The 24977-nt window shown below is 48.4% G+C and overlaps 1 protein-coding gene and 1 long non-coding RNA gene across 4 annotated transcripts in view; one reads left to right on the top strand and one right to left on the bottom strand.

The window, feature by feature from the left end:
- The window catches only part of LOC113885045, a 53870-nt gene extending 51618 nt beyond the window's left edge, over positions 1–2252 (bottom strand). The window contains exon 1 of the long non-coding RNA XR_003509115.1: positions 2088–2252. This is a non-coding gene — a long non-coding RNA (uncharacterized LOC113885045). The remainder of the gene's footprint in view (positions 1–2087) is intronic.
- Positions 2253–2409: 157 nt separating this feature from the next.
- PRAG1 (PEAK1 related, kinase-activating pseudokinase 1) overlaps positions 2410–24977 on the top strand; it is a 47255-nt gene continuing 24687 nt past the window's right edge. The window contains exons 1-3 of one of the 3 annotated variants that reach the window (XM_027529814.1): positions 2410–2554; positions 7569–7988; positions 10075–11624. In XM_027529814.1, coding sequence (XP_027385615.1) covers positions 7659–7988; positions 10075–11624 — 1880 coding nt within the window. In that variant the 5' untranslated portion in view covers positions 2410–2554; positions 7569–7658. Of the gene's footprint in view, positions 2555–2809; positions 3060–7568; positions 7989–9789; positions 11625–24977 lie in introns of those variants that run through there. The other 2 variants (XM_027529812.1, XM_027529813.1) reach the window with 2 other exon arrangements.

The raw sequence follows: 24977 nt of genomic DNA, 5'->3' as shown, positions 1-24977 counted from the left end.
ATCTTCCCAACCCAGAGATCAAACCCAGGTTTCCCACATTGCAGGCAAATTCTCTGCCAGCTAAGCCATAAGGGAAGCCCAAGAATATGGGAGTGGGTAGCCTATCCCTTCTCCAACGGATCTTCCTGGTCCAGGAATCAAACTGGGGTCTCCTGCATTGCAGGCGGATTCTTAACCAACTGAGCTATCAGGGAAAACTTTACTTCTTATAATTACGTATTTTAACCTGTTAATATACTAGAGACAATTAAGTAAAGAGAAGGGAAAAAGTGGGAACAAGAGGTCCTCCTGTGTGCTCCCTTCTTGGGGTGGGTGTCCTCAATGGGGCTTTACAGAGGAAGAATGTAAAACCTTTACATTACAGAGGAAATATCCAACCTGAATCGTGGGGACTAGGAACTTCTCAAACACAGGGGTTTTCCCTCTTCCATTTTAATGGAATGGAAGCTTCCTAGATGGCACAGTGGTAAAGAATCCACCTGCCAATGCAGGAGATTCAAGAGATGCGAGTTCGATCACTGGGTGAGGAAGGTCCCCTGGAATAGAAAATGGCAACCCACTTCAGTATTCTTGTCTAGGAAATCCCATGGACTGAGGAGCCTGGTGGGCTGTAGTCCAGGGGGTTACAGAGTCAGACATGACTGAGCACACACGCACACCTTCTAACAGAACTGCAAGCACCTTCTGATGTCATTTTTATATTTCTCCAGCAACGACCACTTTGTCCCTATCTGCTTTTCACCACCTTCCCCTCCTGGTTTCTCTGTAAACGAGTGGGACTGACCCTTCAATTTTGCTGGCTGCTGATGGAGCCTAAACTGAGTTTTCCATGTTTGTTCAAATGGTTTCCCATCATTTTGAGAAGAAAGAAAAACAGAGCTGGATGACCAGTACTAGGGGAGGGTAGTATGGCAGAGTGGAACTGCCCATCGGAGGAGCCAGACTGCCCTTGGTTCCAATCCCAGGACCAAGGCATGTCAGCCCATGGGTCCTGGCAAATCATGTGGCCCTGTGCACCTTAGTCCTCTCTGTGAAATGGGGATGATGTCCCTCTCATGGGGTTGCTTGGCATAGGGTAGGTATTTGACAAATGTTGGTTATACTTCACTAAACCTTAACCCCCCAGTTCTATTCATACTCAGGAGAAATTAGTGACATTGGAGCAAAGGAAGGTTTTGTTTATTTTTTAATATCCCTGCTAACATTCTCCATTTCTTACACAGAAGCCAAATCTCAAATACATGTCTTCTCCCCACCCTCACCCCACCTGCCCTGCCATGTCAATGCCAGATCACTAGGTAAGCCCAGGAATCTCAAGGAGAACCAGCCTCCTCATCTGGGCTGGGTGGAGGCTCACAAGCGAATCCTGATGGGCTCCCTGGAGGAGGAGGACCTGCTGGAGTTACTGGACTCACTGCCTCTCTGGGGAGGAGGAAGGAGCACCCAGAAAGCCACAGGTGTTCTTCGAGGTCTTTTCTTCCTATTCCATTCCCCAATTTCTCCCTACCAGGCAGGCCCAAGGTGGTGACCTGGACGCCGGTTCCCTGAAGAAACACCCAGGTCAAGGTTCAAGCCTGTTGCAGGCGGCAGGAGGAAGGGAGAGGACTGACTGTGTCATAGGCTGTCATACTCTCTGTTAAAGGATTTCTAGCTCTAGGACTATCTCGAACTCATTCTATCCCGGTGAATGAGTCACTTAACCGGAAACGGTGTAAACACAGGTGTTAATACTGGCCTAAGAAGCCCTGGCTCTCCGAGCTTGGAGGAAGACCAGCTCTTCCTACAACAACCCTTGCCTTCCACTTCCAGAAAACTGAAGTTCAAGGGGTTACACCAGGTGCCTGAGGCCTCAGTCGAGGGACTGAGGACTCCCAGTCAGGCTGGGTGGTGCGTCAGCCTCCTTCTACCCGCAACAAGTCATTGACAATTTCGGGGCCCACGCAACTTTCGGGACGCGTCTGGGTTCCTGATTTCATCATTCCCCTGCGCACCCCCAGATCTGGGGCTGTACCCTCCACCGCCTCTCCCTCGTCCTCTCCGGGTCTCGCAGAGCAGGCTGGACGAAGGGATGCAGGACACCTACATACCTACGCGCACGTTATGGGAAAGGGAAGGCTGCAGACACCGAAACTCGTCCCTGCAGAGCCCCGCGGGGCCATCCTTGGAGAAGGGTGCAAAGGGGCGCTCGCTCCCGGGTCGGACGGCGCCAAGTCTCGGGCTGGGGGCGGAGCCTCCGTCGGGAGCCGGAGGGAGGGGCGGGGCGGGGATCGCCAGGAGGCGTCGGGGGCCGGGGAGCGAGCCCGCCGGCTGGGGGCGCGGGGCGGCGGCCCGGACCGCGGAGGTGCGGCGGGGCCCGGCGGGCGGCGCCACCGGAGGCGGGAGGGGGCGGAGCCGCGCTCGCAGCTGCCACCCGGCCGCCGGGCCCGGGCAGAAGACGCCGCCCGCGGCTGGGCACGCACCGCGCGCACACTCTCCAAACAATGCTCCGAGGCGCCCAGCAGGGCGCCTGGCGGCTCGGAGACCCGCGGCGAGGCCGGGGGAGCGCGGCCCCGAGGTGAGCCCGCGGCGCCTTCTCCCAAGTCGGCCTCTTTTTTTGTCTGGCAAACGTGGCCGCAGAGGGGAGCTCCGGGGGAGCGCGGCGATTGTGGAGCAGGCGACCCCCGTCGGCGTCCCCCGGGGGTGACAGGCGGTCGCTGGAGGAGGGTGGAACGTTCGGACCGCGTGCGCCCCGGGTCGCGCCCGAGGTGGAAGCGCCGAGCCCGCGCTGGGGGGTGGAGGGGTGGGGGGAAAGGACCGGGGAGCCAGAGGTATGTTTTCGATTCATTCGAGAATCGCGCTCTTTCGGAAGGGGAAACTTTCCTCGAGTTCCGGCAGCGGAACCGACTGCTCTGGTCTCACTGGTCTGGCTGCTGGACTTGGGGCAGGAGACCGGAGCGCTTTGGGGATTGCTATTGTGGAGACTGCCGTTCCGCGGCTGCAGGATTGTCACAGGAACAGAGAGGGAGAGACCGCTCGGCGGCTCGGATCGGGACCCCGGGCGTGATGCTTTGGGACGCCAGGTTAGTAGCTGCCTCTTAGGCAGCCCGCAGTTGGATGCCAGCCTGGGGGTCTCCAGGGGGAACTAGACGATACCTTCTTCCTGAGCGGTGGCGGAGCCCTCTGAAAGGCTACCGTGGGCACGTTGTTAACCTTTGCTTGTGTTGCCTCCTCCCCCGCCACAGACACACAAAATAGAATCACACACACACACACACACACTCACACACACACACACACACACACACACACACACACACACACAGAAAATAGAATCTGTCCACTTTCCGGTCCTCAGTGAGAACGCGAGGAGGCAGGGCCGGCTGACTGTGTATTTCTCTCAGGTGAAGCTCAGCCAGCGAGCACATGGCTTTGCAGAGCCCACAGCAAAGCCCAAAGGTCTAGGAGGGAGGAGTTTTGCAGGGCATCCAGCCCAGAGTCAGGTTTGGAAGGCGCTATTGATCACTGGCCTGAAAAACCCCTTCCCCTTTTGAGCCGGAAATTTGACAGGAAGCACTGGGGAATTCTGCGGTTATTTCGCTATCTTGGGGTCTTGTGGAATGCGGGTATCTTCCTTACTGGTTTAGATTGTAGTGGGTCTAACCCACAAAAACCACATTCCTGCTGCTGAGATTAGATTACATAGCACTGGAGAAGGAAAAAAGAAAATAAAAAGTTGGGTGAGTAGCATGGTGCGTGTGGGTGGTGGGGGGAGGCAGGAGGTAAGGCCGTTACTTACTCCTTTGTGCCTGGGCAACCCCTGTCAATGGAGTGTTGAAATCCAGACAAAGTTCCATAAATATACCTCTTTTGCATTCATTTAATTGTAACTAAATGTATTTAATTGTAAAAAATAGATAAATTTTTTTTAGATGACTGTTTTCTGGAATTCTCTCACTTCAGGGTAAGGCATGAGCAACTTTCAGTGCAAGTGTGAAGGGCATTTGGAGCCCAGAGATTTGATTTTGTGGATCTGGTCGCCATTGTTTGGATTCTTTTTCCTGTGATGTGGGGGTGTATCTGACAGCTTTGGTCTTGCACGTTTTAGCCACAACTTTGGTGCAGAAGTTTGCAGAGGCAAAGATATTTTATCATGACTTGGATCAGAAAGAATGCTGAGATCTTTTTCTAATCTTACACTGCTGCCTCCCACTGAAATGGGGGAATTTGCATAATTCTGAGGGCTGCCTGCCCTTGGAGGTAAGGAATGTGGGCTGGGAAGGTGCCATTCCCAGGCGGTGGAGAGCTGGCACCGCGAGGCAGGCAACGCTCATGCTTGGTGAGCGCCACTTGAGTTTTTCCACTGTCTTTTGACTTAAAATAAATAGATAGTTCCAAGCCCAGAACCTCTCCAGACAGAAAAGATCTTTTCTGGCTTGATGTAGTGATAAATTCTGTTTGCTGTGACTGAGGAACCAGTTTTAACAGGATGTGTAGTGAGTCAGTGATGGTAAGGAGCCCAAGGCTTCATTTCATTCTGTACCCATCTTCATTCTTTTTCCCTGAAAAACGTTTTCCAGTCTCTGAGCGGTTGGCGTGGTGAAAGTTGTACCCACCGTCAGAGAATTTCAGAGCTGAGGATGGGAGTGAGGAGGGTGTTCAGGAACTGGTGAGGGGTTCTGAAGGAAGCTTCCTGAATGTTGGTAATCCAACCAGAAGTCCCAGGGCTCGAGTGGGCCATCTGCTCACAGGAGGGGACCTCTGGCACCAAGCAACCATGACACGTTTGGGTCGGTTATCTGAGCAGGAAATGATGTATGGCCACCCCACATGGCTTTCTTTGCCCCCCCTCTGTGGATGCCTCACTCCTCAGACAGCCCAGCCCTGTGAGGAGCTGCAGGAAGGAGGTGAGCCCACTCAGACCCGATTCCCAAGCTCTCTCCCTCCATCCTGTCTGGCGTGCGGAAGCCTCTGCCTGCAGTAGAGGGGGCCAGGATTCCCAGGGAAGGACCTCTCCCCACCTCAGGGCAAGGGTATGGAGCTTTGCCTTATTGAACAACAAAATACCTCCTCTACTTTTTCCTCTTTCCAAAATCTTCCCTGGCGTGGGATTGTGAGAGAAAGAAAGACCCTTGCTTTCATCCTCTGCTTGTTGAAGCTTAGTGACCTCTTCTGGGGAGCTTGGCAAGGAACAAACCTGCCACTTGGGTATATTTATAGGAGAAGAACCCAACTTGTAATCATCTTGATGCAGAAGAACCTAACAATGGTCACGAAAGACAGATACTTGTTTTTATTTCAGAGAGTTCATTTAGCTTAAAGATACAGTGGGCTTCCTGGTTAGTTTTGGAGGGAAAAAGAGGCCCAATGTAGCTTCAGCTCTCATTGAATAGATACCCCAGTCTACGAGTGTGGGAGACCAGAAAGAGAGCTCTTCCCATAGAGATTCTGGAATGATCTTTGGGGCTCCTGGCTCATTCCACCTGGTTAGTCTTGTTGATGGTAGGGAGAGCAGCAACCTCAGAGCCAGTTCTCACGGGAGGAAAGAGGAAAGCAGACCCTGGGGCCAAACCCTCTCTATTTAATGAGTCTATTCACTGTAGATTCTTCAGGATGATTTTCTCCTGAACACTGTCCTTCTGAGGAAGTCAGTTCACTTAAGTGAGGAAAGGAGAGGAAAAAGCAGCAAACAGATAATGGCAAGCGACTCAGTGTAACATGTGAGGTGATGACATGAGGGGCTGCCAGCAAAGTTGGCTTCTCTCTGAGGAACCCCTGAGCACTCTGCGCCTGTGGACATGCTTCAGTTTATGTTCTTGGGTTTGTTTTCCCATCTGTAAAATGGACATGACAGCTACCTGACGGGTCTTATTCGGGTGAACTGGTTAAAGTCTGCAATCCTTCGAGTTTTCTCCCCTCAGTGGTGAATTTACTGAGTGAATTCTGTGGTGCAGACTCTCCGCCTTCAGTTTTACTCTCAGAGGAATTAAACTCTTTCAGCAAGCTGACTGCCTCCCCTCCAGGGTTCTCAGTCGTGTTGTTGTTCAGTCGTGTCCTACTCTTTGCGACGCCATGGACTGCAGCACACCAGACTTCCCTGTCCATCACCAACTCCCGGAATTTGCTCAAACTCAGGTCCATTGAGTTGGTGAGGTGATGCCATCCAACCATCTCATCCTCTGTCATCCCCTTCTCTTCCTGCCTTCAATCTTTCCCAGCATCAGGGTCTTTTCCAGTGTCGACTCTTTGTGTCAGGTAGCCCAAGTATTGGAGCTTCAGCTTCAGCATCAGTCCATCCAAAGAATATTCAGGACTGATTTCCTTTAGGATTCCTTAGGGTTCTCATAGGGAAAATCATTGTGAGCAATGACTCTTCTAGTACAGTCTACTGTACAACTACTTCTAGTAAGTCTATCCAGACCTAGACCACAGGGCTGACAGGACCATGAATCTCTCTTTCTGTTTCCCCCAGGGCTGAAGCTCTAGGTCTACTGATCTCACTAAGCCCTGGGCTGAATAAGGCATATTAAGTAAAGGGGTTGGAGAATTCCCAAGATGCCAGACCTCCCAACCAGGACCCCCAGGGGAGCAGCTGGGACCACACCCCTCCACTTTCTCACCCCTTCTGTCTCCACCTCCTCACAAGTATGTGTTGCAGTGTTGATCTCAGAGCCCAGGCTTGCCTCCCCTCTCATATCATTCTCGGTTAAAAACTGTGGCTTATTTTCCAGAAGCCACGATTTCTACCTGCTGTCCTGTTTGGAAGTTCTCATTTCTCTGGGGCCAAGTCCCAGGCTCTAGACCCCATAGCAGCAGGGGATGCACAGATCAGTCACAAGCTTCTCATCTGCAGCCCTGTGTGATTTCTTCCAGTGAACTGCCCCCAGAACTTGCAGGTGCTCAGGATTTTAGGGGACTGAAGTATCTTTTACACTCTATACTCATGCACCAGGGGCTTCCCTGGTGGCTTAAGTGGTATAGAATCTTCCTGCAGTGTGGGAGACCCGGGTTCAATCCCTGGGTCAGGAAGATCCCCTGGAGAAGAAAATGGCACCCCACTCTAGTATTCTTGTCTAAAGAATCCCATGGACAGAGGAGCCTGGTGGGCTACAGTCCATGGAGTCACAAAGAGTTAGACACAGCTGAGCAACTCACACACCCACACCCACACATGCAACAGAGCTGTGTTTAGATTTTACATCTTTTTAAGGCCACCCTACTAGAAAGCCTCATGACAAGTGGCTGAGGGCCTTGGAATAAATAGAATAGTCATCTTCACCTCTTTTCTTCTTCCCCTTCTGCTCTGCAGTCATATCATCAGACTCTAATTGATCATGCCCCATCTTCCCCAGGGGCTCAGCGGTTGAAGAATCCGCCTGCAATGCAGGAGACCCAAGAGATGGGCATTTGATCCCTGGGTGGAGAAGATCCCTTGGAATAGGAAGTGGCAACCCACCCCAGTATTCTTGCCTGAAAAATCCCTTGCAGGCTACAGTTTATGGGGTCGCAAAGAGTTGGACAGGACTGAGCATACACTAAGGGATCCTCTGGCAGGGGAGATCTCTGACCAGGCAAGTGTTCTGCTTTTCCAGGAAGCTGCTCAGTGAGCCCTTTCCACCTTCCTGGAGACCACACCAGCAAGCCGAGTGCAAGATGAACCAGCACCCCGTCTGCTGCTCAAGATGCTCGAGACCATTCCACTGAACCCCGAGAGCCCGAAGATGTCTGCGTGCAGCGACTTTGTGGAGCACATCTGGAAGCCCGGGTCCTGCAAAAACTGCTTCTGCCTGCGCAGCGACCATCAACTGGTGCCTGGCCGCCCCCAGCCCCGAGTTGGCTGCCTGCCCCCTCCGCCTCGCCTGCACCCCAGGCCGGAGAGCGACCGCCCGGAAGATGACGGCCTGAGCGGTTCGCCCTACTCCAAGCCCACCATTGCCGTGAAGCCCACCATGATGAGCTCTGAGGCCTCCGATGGGTGGACAGAGGCCGGCGTGAGTGCCGACGTCGCACAGGTGAGGCTGACTCAGCCCCATGGTATTTTTACAGGGGCTGCTCCTGTTGTAAGGCCGCGGTGACTGGCGGGCAGCCAGGGCGAGCTGTCCCGGCAGGACTCCTGTGGGATGGCTTCCCGGGCAGCTCGCCCTAGCCTGCTCCTTCCTGACTGCTGCCCTATCTTCTCTCTGTGCCCTCCTTTCTCTCAGTCCCTTCAGGCCAAGAACCATGAATGCAGTCCCTCCAAGTTTATTTGGAGATTGTATCAGGACACAGCCACTTAAATGAAGCATTTTTCTAAAAAGTTTAAAAAAAATTTTTCTTTAGAGATCATCTTAAATATATACAAAACTAGAAAGAATTGCTTAACAAACCGCATGCATCCACCACTCTGCCTCAAGAGCTTGAATAGTCATCAACTCATAATCACTCTCCTTCCATCTTTATCCCTGCCCCTACTCTCCTTTCCCTTCCTTTCCCCTAAAGCAAACCCCAGATATTGCATCATGATTGTACCTCCTTAAAAAATGCAGTCTTTATACAAAATATCATTATCACACTTAAAAATATCAGCAGTGGTTCCATGATATCATCCAATTCCCAGCCAGTGTTCATATTTCCAATTTGGAAGCTTGGATTTTTCCACCTTTGATCTGGGATTACTAAAGACAATTACATCCTTAGAGAGTAGACCATTCTGCTCATCCCCTACCCAACTCCCCCACCCCCTACCCCGCCATTGACCCTGACCAAGGTCTAATTATTTAGAGGGTGAAGCCTGCTGCCCCTAGACATGTCTTCTAAGAAGCTGCATGTCTAAAACATATTCTTAGGACTTCTTGTAACCTCTTTACCTGTTCTAGTTTTCTTAAACTATCACGGTGAGTAGGTCAGGAAGGCTTTGTGAGCTTATGTGAAATCAAAAGTCAGTTTTAAATCAAGGGAGGCTTGAATGAAGCAAGCCACCTCCTGGGGTTGCTCTCAGCTTCAAGTCCCCTGCAAAGCTGCTCCATTTTCCAGAAGCTGGTTACACTCATTCCCCAGGCCTTTCTTGGCACCTTCAACCTTCACAGATGTAAACCAGGAACTCTTTCTAGTTTGGATCATCTTGGAAAGGAGCCAGAGGCCGGCCCTGCCTTGAGGCTTCTTTGAAAGTCGGGGTAGGGGAGATTTTAGAAGGGAAGGAGGAGGGGACTGTGATTTCAGTGATGGGAATGACTAGCCTACATCACTGTCTCAGGCTCAACTAGTCCAGCCACTTAATGCAGGTTTGGGCTGAGGTCACTGCCTGTCACTGGGAGAAGGATTGTGGCTCAGAGTGAGTGATGCAAGGGAACCAGGGCCCAGCTCAGAAGGCGCCCCTCACCCTCCTGCCCTCTAACCCCACCCCCAACCCAAGGTGTTTTTAAAAGCCTTATGACTTTGTTTTCTTCCTGCTGTGAAACCAGTTATCAAAAGACTAATGAACACTAAGCAAAAATTAAAACTCCAAACTCTTATTTTCAAAGCCCATGGGAGAATTCACCTCATCTAGCAGTTTCAAGGGAAAAGGCAAAATATTCTTTAGCATTTTTCCCCTCAGCCAAAAGAGTAACAGACATGGGCGGGAATTGCAGTGTCTGGGAAGACTGCCGGCTCCAGGGGAGCCCGGTGATGATGAGAAGGCCATGGGGAGATCAGAGGGTAGGCAGGCAGCCTGGCTCCTTAACTGTGGCTCGGAAGACGGTTTCCAGTGTCATGGCCCTGCCCTCTCACTTTCTCTCTCTTCCTTTTTTCTCTGGCAAGGTCTAATGTAAGTCTTTTAACCTTCGGGCTGTGTAGGTCATCTGGAGACGAGCCCCCGGCAAGCTCCCCCTCCCAAAGCAGGAAGACGGGCCAGTAGTTTATCTGGGCAGCTTTCGAGGCGTCCAGAAGCCTGCCGGGCCCTCGGGTCCCACAGACGGGGGTCACCCCCGCAGCCCCCCTGCCTATGCCATGGTCGGCCTGCATAGCCTAGAGCCCCGGGGGGACCGGAGTGCCGCCTTCCACCCGGTGAGCTTCCCCGACGAGAAGCTTGGACGAGACGATAAACCAGTGATCCCCTACCAAGAGCTAAACTCCCCGCAGGAGAGCTTCCGGCAGAAGCTGGCCGCCTTCTCCGGGATGACTTCCGGCTGCCTCAAGGGCCTGGGGCCCTACCCGTCTGCTCAGCCCATGCGGGAGTCCCTGCCCTCGGAGGATGACAGCGATCAAAGGTGCTCACCCTCGGGGGACAGCGAAGGGGGAGAATACTGCTCCATCCTGGACTGCTGCCCCGGGAGCCCAGGCGCGGAGGACGCCGCCCGGGCCGGCGGTTCCCGACACAGACAGGGCGGCAGGGACTGCTCGGCAGCCTGCTGGGAGCCGCGGGTGTGTGCCAGGCCACCTGAGGAGGAGAAGCGGGCTTTGAGTTTTCCCAGGGACTGCTGCAGCCAGGGCCCGACCGAGAGCCCGCCCCGCCTGGGCCCCAAAAAGCAGTCCCTCGCTTCAGAGGCTGCCAGCTCTTCGGATGGCCTCTCCTGTGGGAGCGCCAACAGCCGCGCCAGCAGTCCCCTGGCCCCCCATCCTGAGAGCGATTACTGCTCCCTCAGGAAGGAGCCTGGGCTGGGGAAGCAGCAGGACTCCGGCTGCCACGGCGTGGCCTCCAGCAGGCGCCTTGGGCAGACTGGGGAGACCCAGCCCCCCGCCCACTCCAGGGAGGCTGCTCAGTCTGAACCCATCTATGCTGAGAGTACCAAGAGGAAGAAGGCCGTTCCAGTGCCTTCCAGGCCACAGGCCAAGGCAGAACAGGGGGCAGGCACTCCGGGCCAGGCCCAGGTGCGGACAGTTAACACCTGGGCTCAGAAAGCCGCATCTGGCTGGGGCCAGGTCAGGGAAGGCCCGGATGCGGCCCCCCAGATGGCGGCCACCATCACAGTCATGGCCGCCCACCCAGAAGAGGACCACCGGACAATCTACCTGAGCAGCCCAGACTCCTCTGTGGGGGTGCAGTGGCCACGCGGGCCCCCGAGCCAGCAGGCTCCTGAGGCAGGCGGAGAGGAGCCTTCAGCTGGGCAGGGGCTCGGCTCCAGGGAGAGCCGGCATCGCAGTGCCAGCGAGACCACGGCCAAGGGGAGACCTGCCATCCCCCCCAAGATGTCGAGGAGCAGCCCTGGAGGGTCCCCGGTATCCCCCTCCGCCTACCCACTGTCCGACCTCAGTGAAGGGAACTCAGGCACCCCTGGGCCCCAGCCTCCATCCAAGGGCCCCGCTGACCCCGCTTCTTCCTGCCGGGCCAATGGCATCCCCTCCAGTGACTCTGCCAGGGGCCCCCCGCCTGCCACCAGTACGTCAGCCTTGGAGCAGAGGCGGCCCCGGCCCCAGGCCGGTGCCTGGAGTCGCCAGTGCCGGATTGAGGAGGAGGATGAGGTGGAGCAGGACTTGCTGAGTCAAAGTTGGGGGAGAGAGGTGGAAAATGGCCCCTTGGACCCGGCCAGCTCCTCCGCCTGGCACCGTCTTCGCCCCACAGATGGCTCCTCTGGGCAGAACAGCAAAGCTGGGACTGGGATGAGCAAGTCGGCCTCATTTGCCTTTGAGTTCCCCAAGGACAGAAGCGGGATTGAGACGTTCTCTCCTCCTCCGCCACCTCCAAAGTCACGGTAAGTACGACTGTGTGTGCATGCAGCTTGGTGTCGGGGTGGGCCTGGAGTGGGTGTTTGTCCGGCAAGACGGCGTCTTCCAGAAACCAAGGTCTTTGCTGCCTGCACCAAGACATCAGGCCAAGGTTTGGGGCCTGTAGGCACGTGTGCCTTGGTGTGAATTTCTCCTCGGCGCTCAGCACACAAACCTAGGAGCAGTGCCCTGCTTGGGATTGGCTGTTGGGAAGGTGTCTTTCTGAGAAGCACTGAGAGGCTGTCACTCTTGGCTGGTACCCATCCTCTTATCATTGGGTGTCCTTGTTTTCTCCATTTCTCTGAAGTGTCTTCAGCAGGCTTCCCCCCACCCAAATCCTGAAGTTCCTGATTTATTTAAACATGCAGAAGAAGGCTCCAGGAGGCTATGCTGCAGAATCTTGTGAGGCAAAGAGATGGGCAGGCAAAGGAGCAATGCCAGTGTGCTCCATAAATTGTAACCATGATGGTGATTAGACTTTGGGGGCAAAAGCAGGTTGTAGGAGGCACTGCACATGTTTCGAACTCTCAGATGTGGGTTTTTAAAGAAAAAAAAACACACACACATATATATATATAGTTTCACGGTAGCACGCTGAAACTCACAGCTTTCTCACTGTTTTCTCCTGCCAGTTAAAAGTTCCTCTCAAAGGCCTGAGAAAAATAAATCCTTTTTCTTTTTTTGAAGTATTGAGTTGTGCATGGAATTTAGATTCTGAGGTGGGGAGGGGGAAGGTGGGGGATGGCCCTCAATTAGAGCAAAACCGATTCCTCTCAGGGAAAGGAACAGCCTGCTGTTTTTCAAAAGATGACAGCCCTTCCGAACATTTTGTTTAGTCGTGTCATCTCCAGTGGTTCTGTTTCAGCTCATGTGCCTCCAGGTTGATGTCAGAAGCAGGGGATTGACCACAGAGGGAAGCAGCTGTGACACTTGACTTTGAACATCAAGGCGTCTCAGACTGCGATGCGTCCTAACGTGGGCTTTTTCTGGGACCACTGCTTTGTTCTGGTGTTGAGTTGGCCTCCTGCCATGCGTAGTAGATAGCCATCCTCCAGCTCTTTGGAGGAGCACAGACTCTGGCTACGGTTTTTGCTCACTGACTGAATGGGGGGTTCCTCAGCTCAGAAGAGCTCCCACTTTATACGGCACTTACTATGGGCCAGGCATGGAGCTAAGGGACTTAGACATATTAACTCATTTGATGCTCAGAGCAGATCTAGGAAGTAGGAATTACCATCCCCAATTACAGATGACAAAACAGAGAGAGCGCTGAGTAACCTGTGCCAGGGTGACACGGCATACTTGGCAGGCTGCCTCCATATTATGTGCTTCCAAACACCTTAGACATATCAGGAGGAGGAGTGGGCAGGGCATTCAGATAAAACATGGGCATCATGTCTGTCTGCCTCAGGCCTGGAGGGCTTAGTGGGAAGCACGGGCTTTGGAGCCAGAAAACTGAGTTCATGTTGCGTCTGTCTCACCTACATGTTAAGTGATCTCGAGCAAGCTACTCACTGTGACAGAGCAACTTCAAGTTCCTCTCCAAAATGGGCTAATAATAACAATACATTTGTAACACCCTGTTGTTGAAAGGCTCAAATGGATGAACAGAATCTAATGCAGAGATTAATTCTGTAGATAAAAGCCACCCCGAGTTGTCAACAGTAGCAGGGGTACCCCCACCTTATAGAAGTGGGACTGGCCTGATCCGAGGAACACCACCTGAGCCTTGGAGAAGGAACTAAAACTTTCTTGGGTAAGAATCACAGGGTTTGGAATAACACCAGTCAACATAGCAATGTGACTCAAGTAGAATCTTTCGTTAGCATCTAGGGTGAGATCAGAGTTTTGAAGGCCAGTTTGTTAAAAAGCGAAACCATTGGATTATATACAATTCACACCAGGTGGGAATCTCAGAGGTTCTAGGTGCCAGCACTTTAAAAAAAAGAAAAGTTTTTATTTTCAGGACTTTGGGGAGAAAAATCTAGGAAATAAAATTAACTAACTTAAGAGAACACAGAAAAAAAGGAAAGAGCATCTGGTACTATTTAAAATAAATTGAACTAGTGTATATATATATATATTCACTTGGGGAAGATTTTTCAAGCATTACCAGGATTCTCTTTTGAATCATCGCACATCTCCCATGAGGATATAAGAGGGCAGGCCCAGGACCATAAGTTCAGTTCAGTCACTCAGTTGTATCCAACTCTTTGCGACCCCATGGACTGTAGCACGCCAGGCCTCCCTGTCTGTCACCAACTACCGGAGTTCACTCAAACTCATGCCCATTGAGTCGGTGATGCCATCCAACCATTTCATCCTCTGTCGTCCCCTTCTCCTCCTGCGTTCAATCTTTCCCAGCATCAGGGTCTTTTCAAATGAGTCAGCTGTTCGCATCAGGTGGCCAAAAGTATTGGAATTTCAGGTTCAGCATCAGTCCTTCCAATGAATATTCAGGACTGATTTCCTTTAGAATGGACTGGTTGGATCTCCTTGCAGTCCAAGGGACTCTCAAGAGTCTTCTCCAGCACCACAGTTCAAAAGCATCAATTCTTCATCGCTCAGCTTTCTTTGTAGTCCAGCTCTCACATCCATACCATAAACTGACATACCATAAACTGACTTTTGATTCTGGAACTTGGTACTGTACTTACTGAGGTGGGTGCCAGGAACCCACAGCCTTCAAACCTAGTCAGTCTGGGTGATGGCAAATCAGAGTATTGACCAGAGTATAGCCCATGGTTGATCCAGCACCACTGGTGGCTGTGACAGGCTCATGTCAGTTTTCCAAGATGGTAAAATGTTGGAAGGTCTTTGAGCAACATCCAAGGTTAACTTCTTCACATGGGTCATCTGTTCAATGGGTTTTATTTCTACGGCTCAACCTCACCTATGAACAAAGATAACAACTGTCATGATGGGTATGAGGTCCACTCAGGACTCCAGAGAGAGGGGCTGTTCCATAAGGGTAGTGTTACTTTTTACTAACAGGCACTTAAGCAGGTAAGTAAGTGCTTTCTCGGGCCACTATAGAACAAAGAAATCATATGCTGGCTTTCCTATGGTCCCATTTTACAAAACTGACCAACTTGGAGGGGGAAAAAAATAGATGTTGAGAGTGACCTGGCTTTCCTGTGGTCTCGTTTTGAATGTCTGGCAGTAGCTTTTCTGTTTTCTGAGATACTGTCCTCTGCAAACTCCCATCAGGGTTCCTGAGAAAACTCTTGCTGTAATACCATGTAGGATGAAGATTCTCAATACTCATTTAATGCCTGAAAGCCATGTAGAGGTGTTCAAGTACATGTTCAGCCTTCCTCCCAGGCAGGTGTGGAGGTCTGGGTCCTTTACCTGCTGCTGCCAAGGCAGCCTTCTACCTGTGTAAGCTCACACCTCCTCAACCTGACCAATCCCACTGAGTCTCTAGATCACCCCTGCTCCAATTTAGTGCAGGCTTAGAAGGTAAGGAGCAACAAATACTGCTGGTTAGAAAACAAAAACCCACAGGAAAGAGGTGTGCACTTCTTAGTTTAAATGTCACGTTCAAGACAAGGCAGTTCAATGAGAGCAGCCAATGCCTGGGGGAGTAATAAAATCAAATTTATTTCTGCCTTTTATTTCCTCACAGATGCAAACCTGGTTTTAAATGACTTATGGCTTTTCAGTGACAAGGTCAGTTAAGGGAAAATCATCTGATTAGTGCCAAACAGGCATTTCACAAAGAAACCCCAAAATAGGAATTAGGCTGGTAGACCTGAACTCAGAGGTGGAATTAGAAGACAACGGGTGAATGAGAACTAAGACAGGTTTATATGGTTTTAGTTTCCAGATGATCTGGCCCCAGATGAGACTAATCAAAAAGAAAGAAACATTTCCCCAAGAAAGTGAGGGATGACTTTGTTTTAAAGTTATCACTCATGCTTATAATTTTAACCCAATACTTACACTAAGTTCTCCTCCTCCTCTGCAAGGATTCTGGGGAGTAGAGGTTGAGTCTGTCCTACGCTTTTGTTCTTTCTTAATTCTTATCCTTCTCACTTGGCTTCTCAGCAGACAGGTGGTGATGGTGTCAGAGATGGAGGTCTTTTCTGCACACGAAAGTGGCCACATTGCTCCCCAGAGGAACCAAAAGAACTTATTGTATAATCTCTCAATCACACGCTCTCTTAGCATGACTTTGAGGATTGGAATTGGATGAGTGAAATGGGTCACTGTCTCTAGATCCTATATCCAATCTGATTAAATCTCTAGGGGCTTCCCTGGCAGTCCAGTGGTTAAGATTTCCCCTTCCAAAGCAGGGGGTGCAGGTTCGATCCCTGGTCAGGGTGCTAAGATCCCATATGCCTTGTGGCCAAAAAGCCAAAACATTAAACAGAAGCAATACTGTAACAAATTCAATAAAGACTTTAAAAATGGGCCACATCAAAAAAAAAAAAAAACTTTCAAATGCCTTATTCTTGAGGCACCTCTTACTGTAGTGGATTGTGATGGGATGGCAACAATTGACCAGGAAATCCTACAATGTTCATGTAAAACATGCTTTTCTCAGTGGCGTTTTGAAAATCACAGTTTGTATCAGAAAGCATTATACACGCTTCAGGAATCTTCTCTATGTTTACCTTTTTGACAAAACTGAAATAAGTCTGCTGGTGATCGAGTTGGTTTGGTAAAGACTGAATACCAGGCATACTTCAGGGGAGAAACCACGGCCCCCCCACCCCCCGCCACATACACACACACAGTTTGGCAAACAAAGCACACATATCAACAGCACAGTTTTATATCCTGCTCCGTGCCAGGAAATGTATAGTTGGCCTCTTCCCATGAGTTTGTGGATAGAATCTGACGTGGGACATCTAGTGATACTGAAGCAGGGAGAACTAGCATTGATTCCTATCTTAGTCTGTAATTTTTTTTTTAAATCACTAAGTGGAACAGTAGCATATATAAAATATTTATAGCATTCTCTCCATTTTTGAGAAGGCATCCATGGTGAAGGCTTAGGGATTAGACATTCTTTTCATCAGATATCTACTAATTGCCTACTTTCTGTGCAAGGTGCTAAAAAAAGCCAGTTACTGGAGTCCCACCCTTTAAGGCCCCTGAGGGTTGACTTGGTAGGAATTAAATCAGCCGATGTGCAAAAGGACGGCCAAAAGTTCATTCCTGCTTTGATTGCTTTTGTTGAGACTGGTTATCACAGCATCTGGATTCTCACTGAATTTCTTGTTCTGCCCAGTAAAGCCAAGGTAAGCTCAGCTTGGTGTTCAGGAGTAGTGAAATAACAATCTTTCCTTTAAGGTCTTTTGACCTAATACAAATCACACTTAGTACAGGCATGTAGATACCCATCTATTTAAAAAAAAAAAAAAGATGTTCCTTGAAGGTAAAAAACATGCTTAGCCATCTATAATTTCAGAATACCCTGTTTAATGCCTGGCATATGTAGATGCTCAAGAAACTTTTATTCAGTTGACAGTAGTAGGCAGAGGCCATACCCTATTTATTTCATTTTGGCCAGAAGCACCTAATTCTATGTTTTACACATGAAGAAATACTGAGAAAGGAGCAAGTAGCATCATTAAATACTTATATCAAGGTGTCTTTCTGATACCCAAGTTTCAGATTGCCCCTGTGCTCTGTTCTTCCCTCTCTTTTGGCAGTTAACACAGTGTTTTGAATTAAACTCCATTCATAAGTCATATCTTTCTAAGAGCTTGTAAACTCTTGAGAGTACAGGAAACATTTTATATACTTTCTTTGACTTTTCCATAGGATGCCTTAAGACAGTAGGTATTCAATAAAAGATTATTGAATTAGAGGGGGATAAAGGCCAGAAGGAACTACAAATCTTGGCCTTATTTTCCACTGGACACCCCATTATAATTCTGTGGCTTGAGTTAAAGAAACTGAAGTTAATAATTATTAATGCTATTAATGCTTCAAGGTGGGCAAACACTGTGAGAGCACAATGCAGCCTTTCATGGATTAATTACTCTCCAACGATTGTACATTGCCTTTTTTTTTTTTTTAAAGCCAAGCAGGTGTTTGGAGCCCAGCCCTCTCTTGCCACAAGAATGTTCTTTTCAGGCAGTAATCACCTAAGGACTTTTTTCCCCACCCATAAATTGCAAGGAATTCTAGGGTGTGGTTTCATTTTTCTGAGAATAGATTTTCCATGATTTCTGAAATGGGTTGGGAGATATAGGCATGGGCCGCATGATCAAGCCCCCTCTTCCATCACGTAATCAAAAGCACTTTGTTCCTAGAATAGCCAGCCTACCTTTGAGGTGTGGAACTCACCAATTGCTGAGACATTATCTCTATTTGTAGTGCAGGAAAGTTGCTGTTTGATTATCATCGATGTGCCCACAAGAAGACTTGCATTTCCCTTTACCAGGGTAGATAGACCAACTTCAAAGAATCATTAGCAACCATTTCTCCAACTAATACTTTTCCCTTTAAGAGCAGTGTCTTCAGCCTCTGTGCTAAAATCGCTCACTTGTTTCTTTCTACTGGCTTTTGGGCAGATCCCTAAAAATGTGGGCATTAAGGGTATTTGTTCTGTCCCCATACAGCTCTCCGCTTCCATCAGCTTTTGTCTGGTTCTCTGGACATTTATTCTCTGTACTTTTCTAACAGGCAGACTTATGTAAACAAGTGTTCTTCGCTGGGGGAAAAGGGGAACTTCTTTAAAGCAGATTAAAGACTGCTTTAAAAAAAAACAAAAAACCCTTCCCTTCTTACTCAGATACTTTACTCTCCAGTTAATTTTAGTATCTATCTCTACCAGATGATCCCTGTGACTTCCTGGCAGTTTGGTTTTAGCCATTTCATGCCCATTTATACATGTGCTATAAAAAATTTTCCCAAAGTTTAAAACTTGTCTTTTAGGCAAATGATTGGCAGTGTTTCCACTGTATGTCCCTTCACAATGGCTCCTGATTCCAGGAGCTCCGTAGACAGTCAAAATGAATGAAAATTCACATACCCTGGATAAAGACAAGAATAGTTGAGATAAATTGACGCATTAAGTAGTAATAAGACTTTGAAGATTAGGAAGAAAGGGAAGAAGAATCTTTGGAATTTTAAAATCAGTCATAGTGGGGAGGTCACTTAAAATAATCCTTATGAATGTGTGATCAAAAGGAGGGTTTTGTGACTGCATGTTCTTGCAACACCAGGGCAATTAGGTTGCATCCTCCACACCAGCTACAATCAGTTGGAGTAGCATTCTGGAGTTTCACATGGAAAGCTGAGAGAGCTGGCCATACTCCATCAATACTGTCTGCAGGTTATGGGAGGGAGAGCAGTATACAGCCACAGGTGCCAGCTGTTTGCCAGTGCAGCTTAAAAATCTAGAATTCACCATCAGTGATTGCAAAATCATTGGGGATCAGTAACTGTTTCCTATCAGATGGTAAAGAATCTGCCTACAATGCAGGAGACCCAGGTTTGATACCTGGGTTGGGGAAGATCCCCTGGAGAAGGAAATGGCAACCTGCTCTAATATTCTTGCCTGGGAAATCCCATGGACAGAGGGGCCTGGTGGGCTACAATCCATGGGGTCACAAAGAGTCGGACATGACTGAGCAACTTAACACTTCACTGTACTAATTTGAAAGTTCCACACCTGGGAGAGGATCTGTGGTCTGTCTAGCCCACTGTAGCCCTAAGCGAAGTGTTTGCAGAAGAGGGTCTTCTGATTACAACTTCCATTTTGTACCAAATGTTTTATTTCCTCTTAATGAGTGATTATGAATATTTTCTGACTTTTAATGAGTGACTATGAATATTTCGTGAATTATAATGAGTGATTATGACTATTCCATGAATTTTTGGAAGTTTGTATTTTAGTAAACAACAGTTACCATTAATTCTAGTATCCAATATATAATGTATTATTTCTCTTTAAAGACCTTGAATTTATGTTTTCATTCCTTAAATCATGTTAAACAAGAAATGTTAGCCTCACCCTCTTTTAACTTTTAGCATTGACTTTCTGTGCCCCAGATGGTTGGGGTAAGGGAGTTGAGGCAGGAGGTATATGTCAAAATCTTTTGGAGGAGTTTGAAATTGGAAATATTAAATATGTTCGTCTAGTCAAGGCTATGGTTTTTCCTGTGGTCATGTATGGATGTGAGAGTTGAACTGTGAAGAAGGCTGAGCGCTGAAAAATTGATGCTTTTGAACTGTGGTGTTGGAGAAGACTCTTGAGAGTCCCTTGTACTGCAAGGAGATCCAACCAGTCCATTCTGAAGGAGATCAGCCCTGGGATTTCTTTGGAAGGAGAGATGCTGAAGCTGAAACTCCAGTACTTTGGCCACCTCATGGGAAGAGTTGACTCATTGGAAAAGACTCTGATGCTGGGAGGGATTGGGGGCAAGAGGAGAAGGGGACGACAGAGGATGAGATGGCTGGATGGCATCACTGACTCGATGGACGTGAGTCTGAGTGAACTTCGGGAGTTGGTGATGGACAGGGAGGCCTGGCGTGCTGTGATTCATGGGGTCGCAAAGAGTCAGACATGACTGAGCGACTGATCTGATCTGAATATTATATATATAATATTAATATTTATATAAATTAATATTAAATATTATGATATAAATTTATATTTTAGAAATTGAAAACTATTGTTTTCATAATTACTTACATATAATTTTTCCAAGTCTTTTTGACTGGTGGTAAGTGAGGTCATCTTTTTTCATGAAAATATTCAACATGAGGATAGAACATGTCTCCCTAGGAGAAAGTAGAAGAAAACCCAGACAGGAATATTTGCTGATCTGTTATATTTACTTGGTGACTTCCCTTTAGATCTTTCAAAATACCTCCTTGATATTTGTGTCTTCTCCAGAGCTTGACACAGGGAATTGTCTGCACAGTAAATAGTAAATCCTAAATGCAGCCCCTCAATCCTTTTCCTTTGCCTCCTTCAGTGTTGATCTGCCCTTCCTCCTGCTTGTGATAGTCATTTAATCACTAATTGTTGAGGTCTAGGTGTAAGGGAAGCTATAATGAATTACCCAGGAAAATAAAATATAAGAATACGCTGGGCCCTCTCCATTCCTGAGTGATGCCTTCAAGTAAAACTCAGTGAAGATCAGTACAATATTGTTTGTAGGAGCTGGGAGTTGGAGCAAACCCAGACTTACTTGAGAGGTGAAGATAGTGGCTACGAACACCAAATAATGGGATGAAAGGTTAGAATAGCTGCTTTGGAGAATGGGAGGTCCCGTGAAACGATGGCCCAGGAGCCACAAGAGCTAGCTGTCAGGAAGTTAGTTCATTGTGGTACCAGTCGGCATGGTTGTGTGCTTTCCTAGAGAAGCACTGGGTTACCTAGTGCAGGAGTCAGATGGGAGTTGTTTGTTTCATCTTTGGGTCTCTTTAAAATATGAAAGTGAAATCTCTAGCCTATCTATTAGAAAATATCTAGGTATTTTCTATCCAGGTAGCAAGATACTGGATTTGCTGGAGGCTGCTGAAGTCTTCTGTCTGTCTGTCCCCATCCATCCATCCATCCTCCCATCTTTCTGTGTAACTAGTACTTTCTTTGTACCTGGTGCTGTTTTTAGCACTTATTAAATATTAAGTCATCAACTCCTCCTAACCACCATCCCCCTCCTGCCCCCAATGAGGTAAGTAGTAGTATTATCTCCATTTTGTGCATGGGATGCCCCAGGGCCCATGCCCTTAAGAGTGAAACTCATCTGGGCAGCTTTTCAAATGTTTTTATTGCTGTTGTTCCCAAAGGTTCCGGAGATTTCTTCCACACTATGCTGACCTGTGGGCAGGGCAGCTGGTGGGAGGGCCCCGTCTGTGAATTGTAGTTGTTCAGTCTTTACTTTCCATTGGTCATTCATGGCCTTCTTTTCACCTCTTCCCATCTGCCCCTGTGTGAACAGATGATCAAGCTCTTGAACATGTAGCGTTTCTTCCTTAACAGGCCAGGAGTTGGAGACTCATTGTTCTTAGGTGATGAGATTGGAGATGCAGGTGTAGTGGACCAGGTGATGGGGTGCAGCCGCCAAGTCCTTCTGCACCCTCTTACCTGCTTCCATAGCTGGTCTCCTGTCCTCAGCCTGGGTGTAAACCTTCCCACGCTAGGGAGTTGCTGCCTTCCTCTCTTCTGCACCAGAAATTCTTTGGGAAAGGACATAGCCATGCAGACTGGGGGCCACAAATAAGAGACTTTGATTTTCTGAGACAGGAAAGGTCATCTTTTAAAGCCATTTGTATCTCTCAGTGCCAAAGTATATCTGTGTATAGTTAGGACAAATGGCTGCAAATTTCCAACTGACCAATTGAAGCGTTTTTATCCCTTTTTATACCAGCTAACTAGTAACCTACAGATGTGTATGTAGGTGCAGGTGAGCGTGCATGCATACGCGTACCGCTGTCTTTAAAAATAAGCATGGCTTTATTCCTGTTTTTAAATGGTTTCCACTGAATGCAAAGTGCTTTCGTTTTGGGGTTAAACCAAAGGCTTTTTTCAACTTGAGGTGCCCCAGCAGTCACCAGTGCATTAACTGCAAATGCAAATTAAAAAGCCTGCACAGTGGGGACCCTAAAGGTCATCTGACTCAAAATGAAACTGATTTCCTATCTTTATATGTGCTAATAAGTCAGCGGGGAAGCCTGCCGCCAGAACAGACTGGATCCATTAGTTCCTTCATTTGGCACTTAGACACTTTGCAGAATAACTCCCATAGCATCTTCATCAAAGAGCACTAAGGATAAAAAACAATAAAAACCTTTCCAGCTTAGCTATCTAACTTTCTCATCCCATCTCTTGAAAAAAAAATATTTTTTCAACTATAATACTGTTAGATTGTATAAATTCAGGATATTTGGGAACTGTGGTATTTTATGGTAGATATGAAAAAGCCTCAGCTGTTGAGTCCAGCTTTCTGGAGGGCTGTTGTTTACTCAGCGTTCCTGCCTTTTGCAAGTTTTGCTGGGCAAGTGTAGCCGGGCAAGTGTGATTCTTTTCTTAAAGGAAACATTTATCCTCCTAGATGCCTCCCAGTTATTGAAACAGAGGCAGATAAACTTAATCAAGAAGTATTTAATAATGACTCTGTGTTCCAGCATGTCCTGACTAGGACACAGCTCCTCAAAACAGTTTATAATTGTGGTGGTAACAAGCCTGTTTCACATGAAACAGAATCATCTAACCAGGATTATAACCAAATGCTCAGTGATGTGAATCAGACTCAGTTTGGTATGAATTCCAGAGGGCACAGACCAGTCAGAGGAGACTGAGATGGCTTGGGAAGGGTTTGTAGGTAAGTGATGCTGCTGCTGCTAGGTCTTGGGTATGGAAAAGGTTTGAAAGGGAGAGAGAATGTTTCCCTCTCTGCCAAGATGGGGCAGGGACAGGAATGCAGGGTGCTTTGGGGACAATGAGAGACTTGCCCCACCAGAGCAGAGTATATATGAGCAGAAGTAGTGGATATTGATTAACCAAAATGGTGATAATTTTTTTTCCAAACAGAATGCTAGGCATGTGTTCTAATGTATACACGGTGCGGGGGTGGGGTGAGGGGGATATTTGAAATCAAAGACAATCTGGAGGTGTGTTTCTGTAACCATGCGAGACCAGAGCTGATTCGGTATGGCGGCAGAGGTCAAGAATACTTGCACAAGCTCTGCGTAGGGTTCTTGAAGGTTGACCATCATTATGAGAGAAAGATTTTGGAGAGATTTTGAGTCAGAATGACCAAGGCTGCAGATGTTTTCTGACGACCATGGCTCGAGGCCTCTGCATACTTTTTTAGAGGAGATCGATCAGTATTTATCTACCAGGTTGTAGAAGCAAGGATGGTGCCACCCCTCTTTGCTGTTGTATCCACAAAACCTGGCACAGAGCAGGCAGTCAGTATTTATTTACTGGAAAATCTGAGAATGGTATTCAAAAAGGACAGGATTGGGGAATGCACTGCTGGTCATACAGGCATAAGATAAATAAAAATGGGGTGCTTGTATTCACGAAGCTAACCCAGTGTTTCAGCTCCAATCATTGAATGATTTTGACTTTAGGATCTGGCCAAATAGTAGAGAATGAAATAGGGTGAAATTGAGTGTATTTGAGAGGGTGTTTGAATGGCTTCTGATGATGCAGCCCAACAGGACAATTGGAGATTGAAAGCCGCAGGTCACAGAGGCAGAGCCGTCCCTATTTTCCTGTGCTTTCACAGGAAGTGCATTTTATAGAAAAGTCAGAGAGGAACTGAGGGGAAACGGAGAGCTCTGAGCTGGTGAATTCACAGCAGGCTGACAGGGCACACTCGGCCGCCTTTGAAGCTGACCCTTCATCCTCAGGGCTGCTCCGCGGGACCCTGCCGTCACCAGCCCAGCCCATCCCTGGGCTCTGGGAGGCCATGCGGGTGATCACAGCACCGAGGGCTGGAGTCTGGGATGGTAAGAGGCTCTCATTCTTTGATTAAGGCATGACTTGATTTAGTTGCACCTAAGCCAGTTTGTTTTCCCTTCTTGGTAAGTTAAACAAGGTATCGAGTTTTTCGAACATGTTCATGCTTTCTGAGCTACCTGAAAGGGCTTCCCCAAAACATTAGACATAGCAGTGACTTGATTCATCCGAAGACCGGGTGGTATAATTGTGTACACGGGTCTGGAGAACTAGGGTAAAACTGCACACTGGTGCTGTGCGACTTTTCTTACCTTCCGCTCCAGAGGCAAAAATTTCTCAACCAAACCGATGTGAACTAACCCAGACTCAGAGCTGTGAGAATGAACGTTTGCCTTGGTCACACTTTCAGTTGTGCTGCGTATGAGGATTCTAGCCGCCGTGTCTGAGAGACAGTCTCTGCCCCCACTGGGGTCTGGTATCTGTTCAGAATTTTGGGCATTCTGAAAACTCGGGAGTATTTTTAGACTTGGTTTTTTTTTTTTTTTCCTATGAATGAGGAAGTCTGGCAGATGGCCCTTCCGGCTGGATTATTAGTATTTTTTGCAGCTTTCTACCAATACGGTAGGGAGAAAACTCTGGCAAGGCTTCTTTCTCTAAGGACAATGAGGGGAAAAGCCATTCTGCAAACACTGGGCAGCTGCTGCAGGGCTCAGATCTCTAAGGACGCTGTGCCACTGGCTGCGTATCTCACATTGCTCTCCTGTGACCATGTCTAATCACGGGGGGAGGTAGGGAAGGAAGTCTGAGCAAGAACAAGTCATTTATCACAGCGCAGAGCAATGACATCTGTGCAGGCAGTGCTCTCACTGCAGCTGATAAGAGTGTTATTCACCACCCAGAGAGGAAAGACTAGAGCATGTGGCTTTGGCCTCATGAAGCCACTTCCTTAAGTCACATGACA

This window comes from Bos indicus x Bos taurus, chromosome 27, assembly GCF_003369695.1.
Source record: "Bos indicus x Bos taurus breed Angus x Brahman F1 hybrid chromosome 27, Bos_hybrid_MaternalHap_v2.0, whole genome shotgun sequence".
Taxonomy (NCBI): Eukaryota; Metazoa; Chordata; class Mammalia; order Artiodactyla; family Bovidae; genus Bos; species Bos indicus x Bos taurus.
The sequence above is the reverse complement of the archived record's forward strand: the minus strand, read 5'-3'. Positions and strand labels throughout refer to the sequence as shown.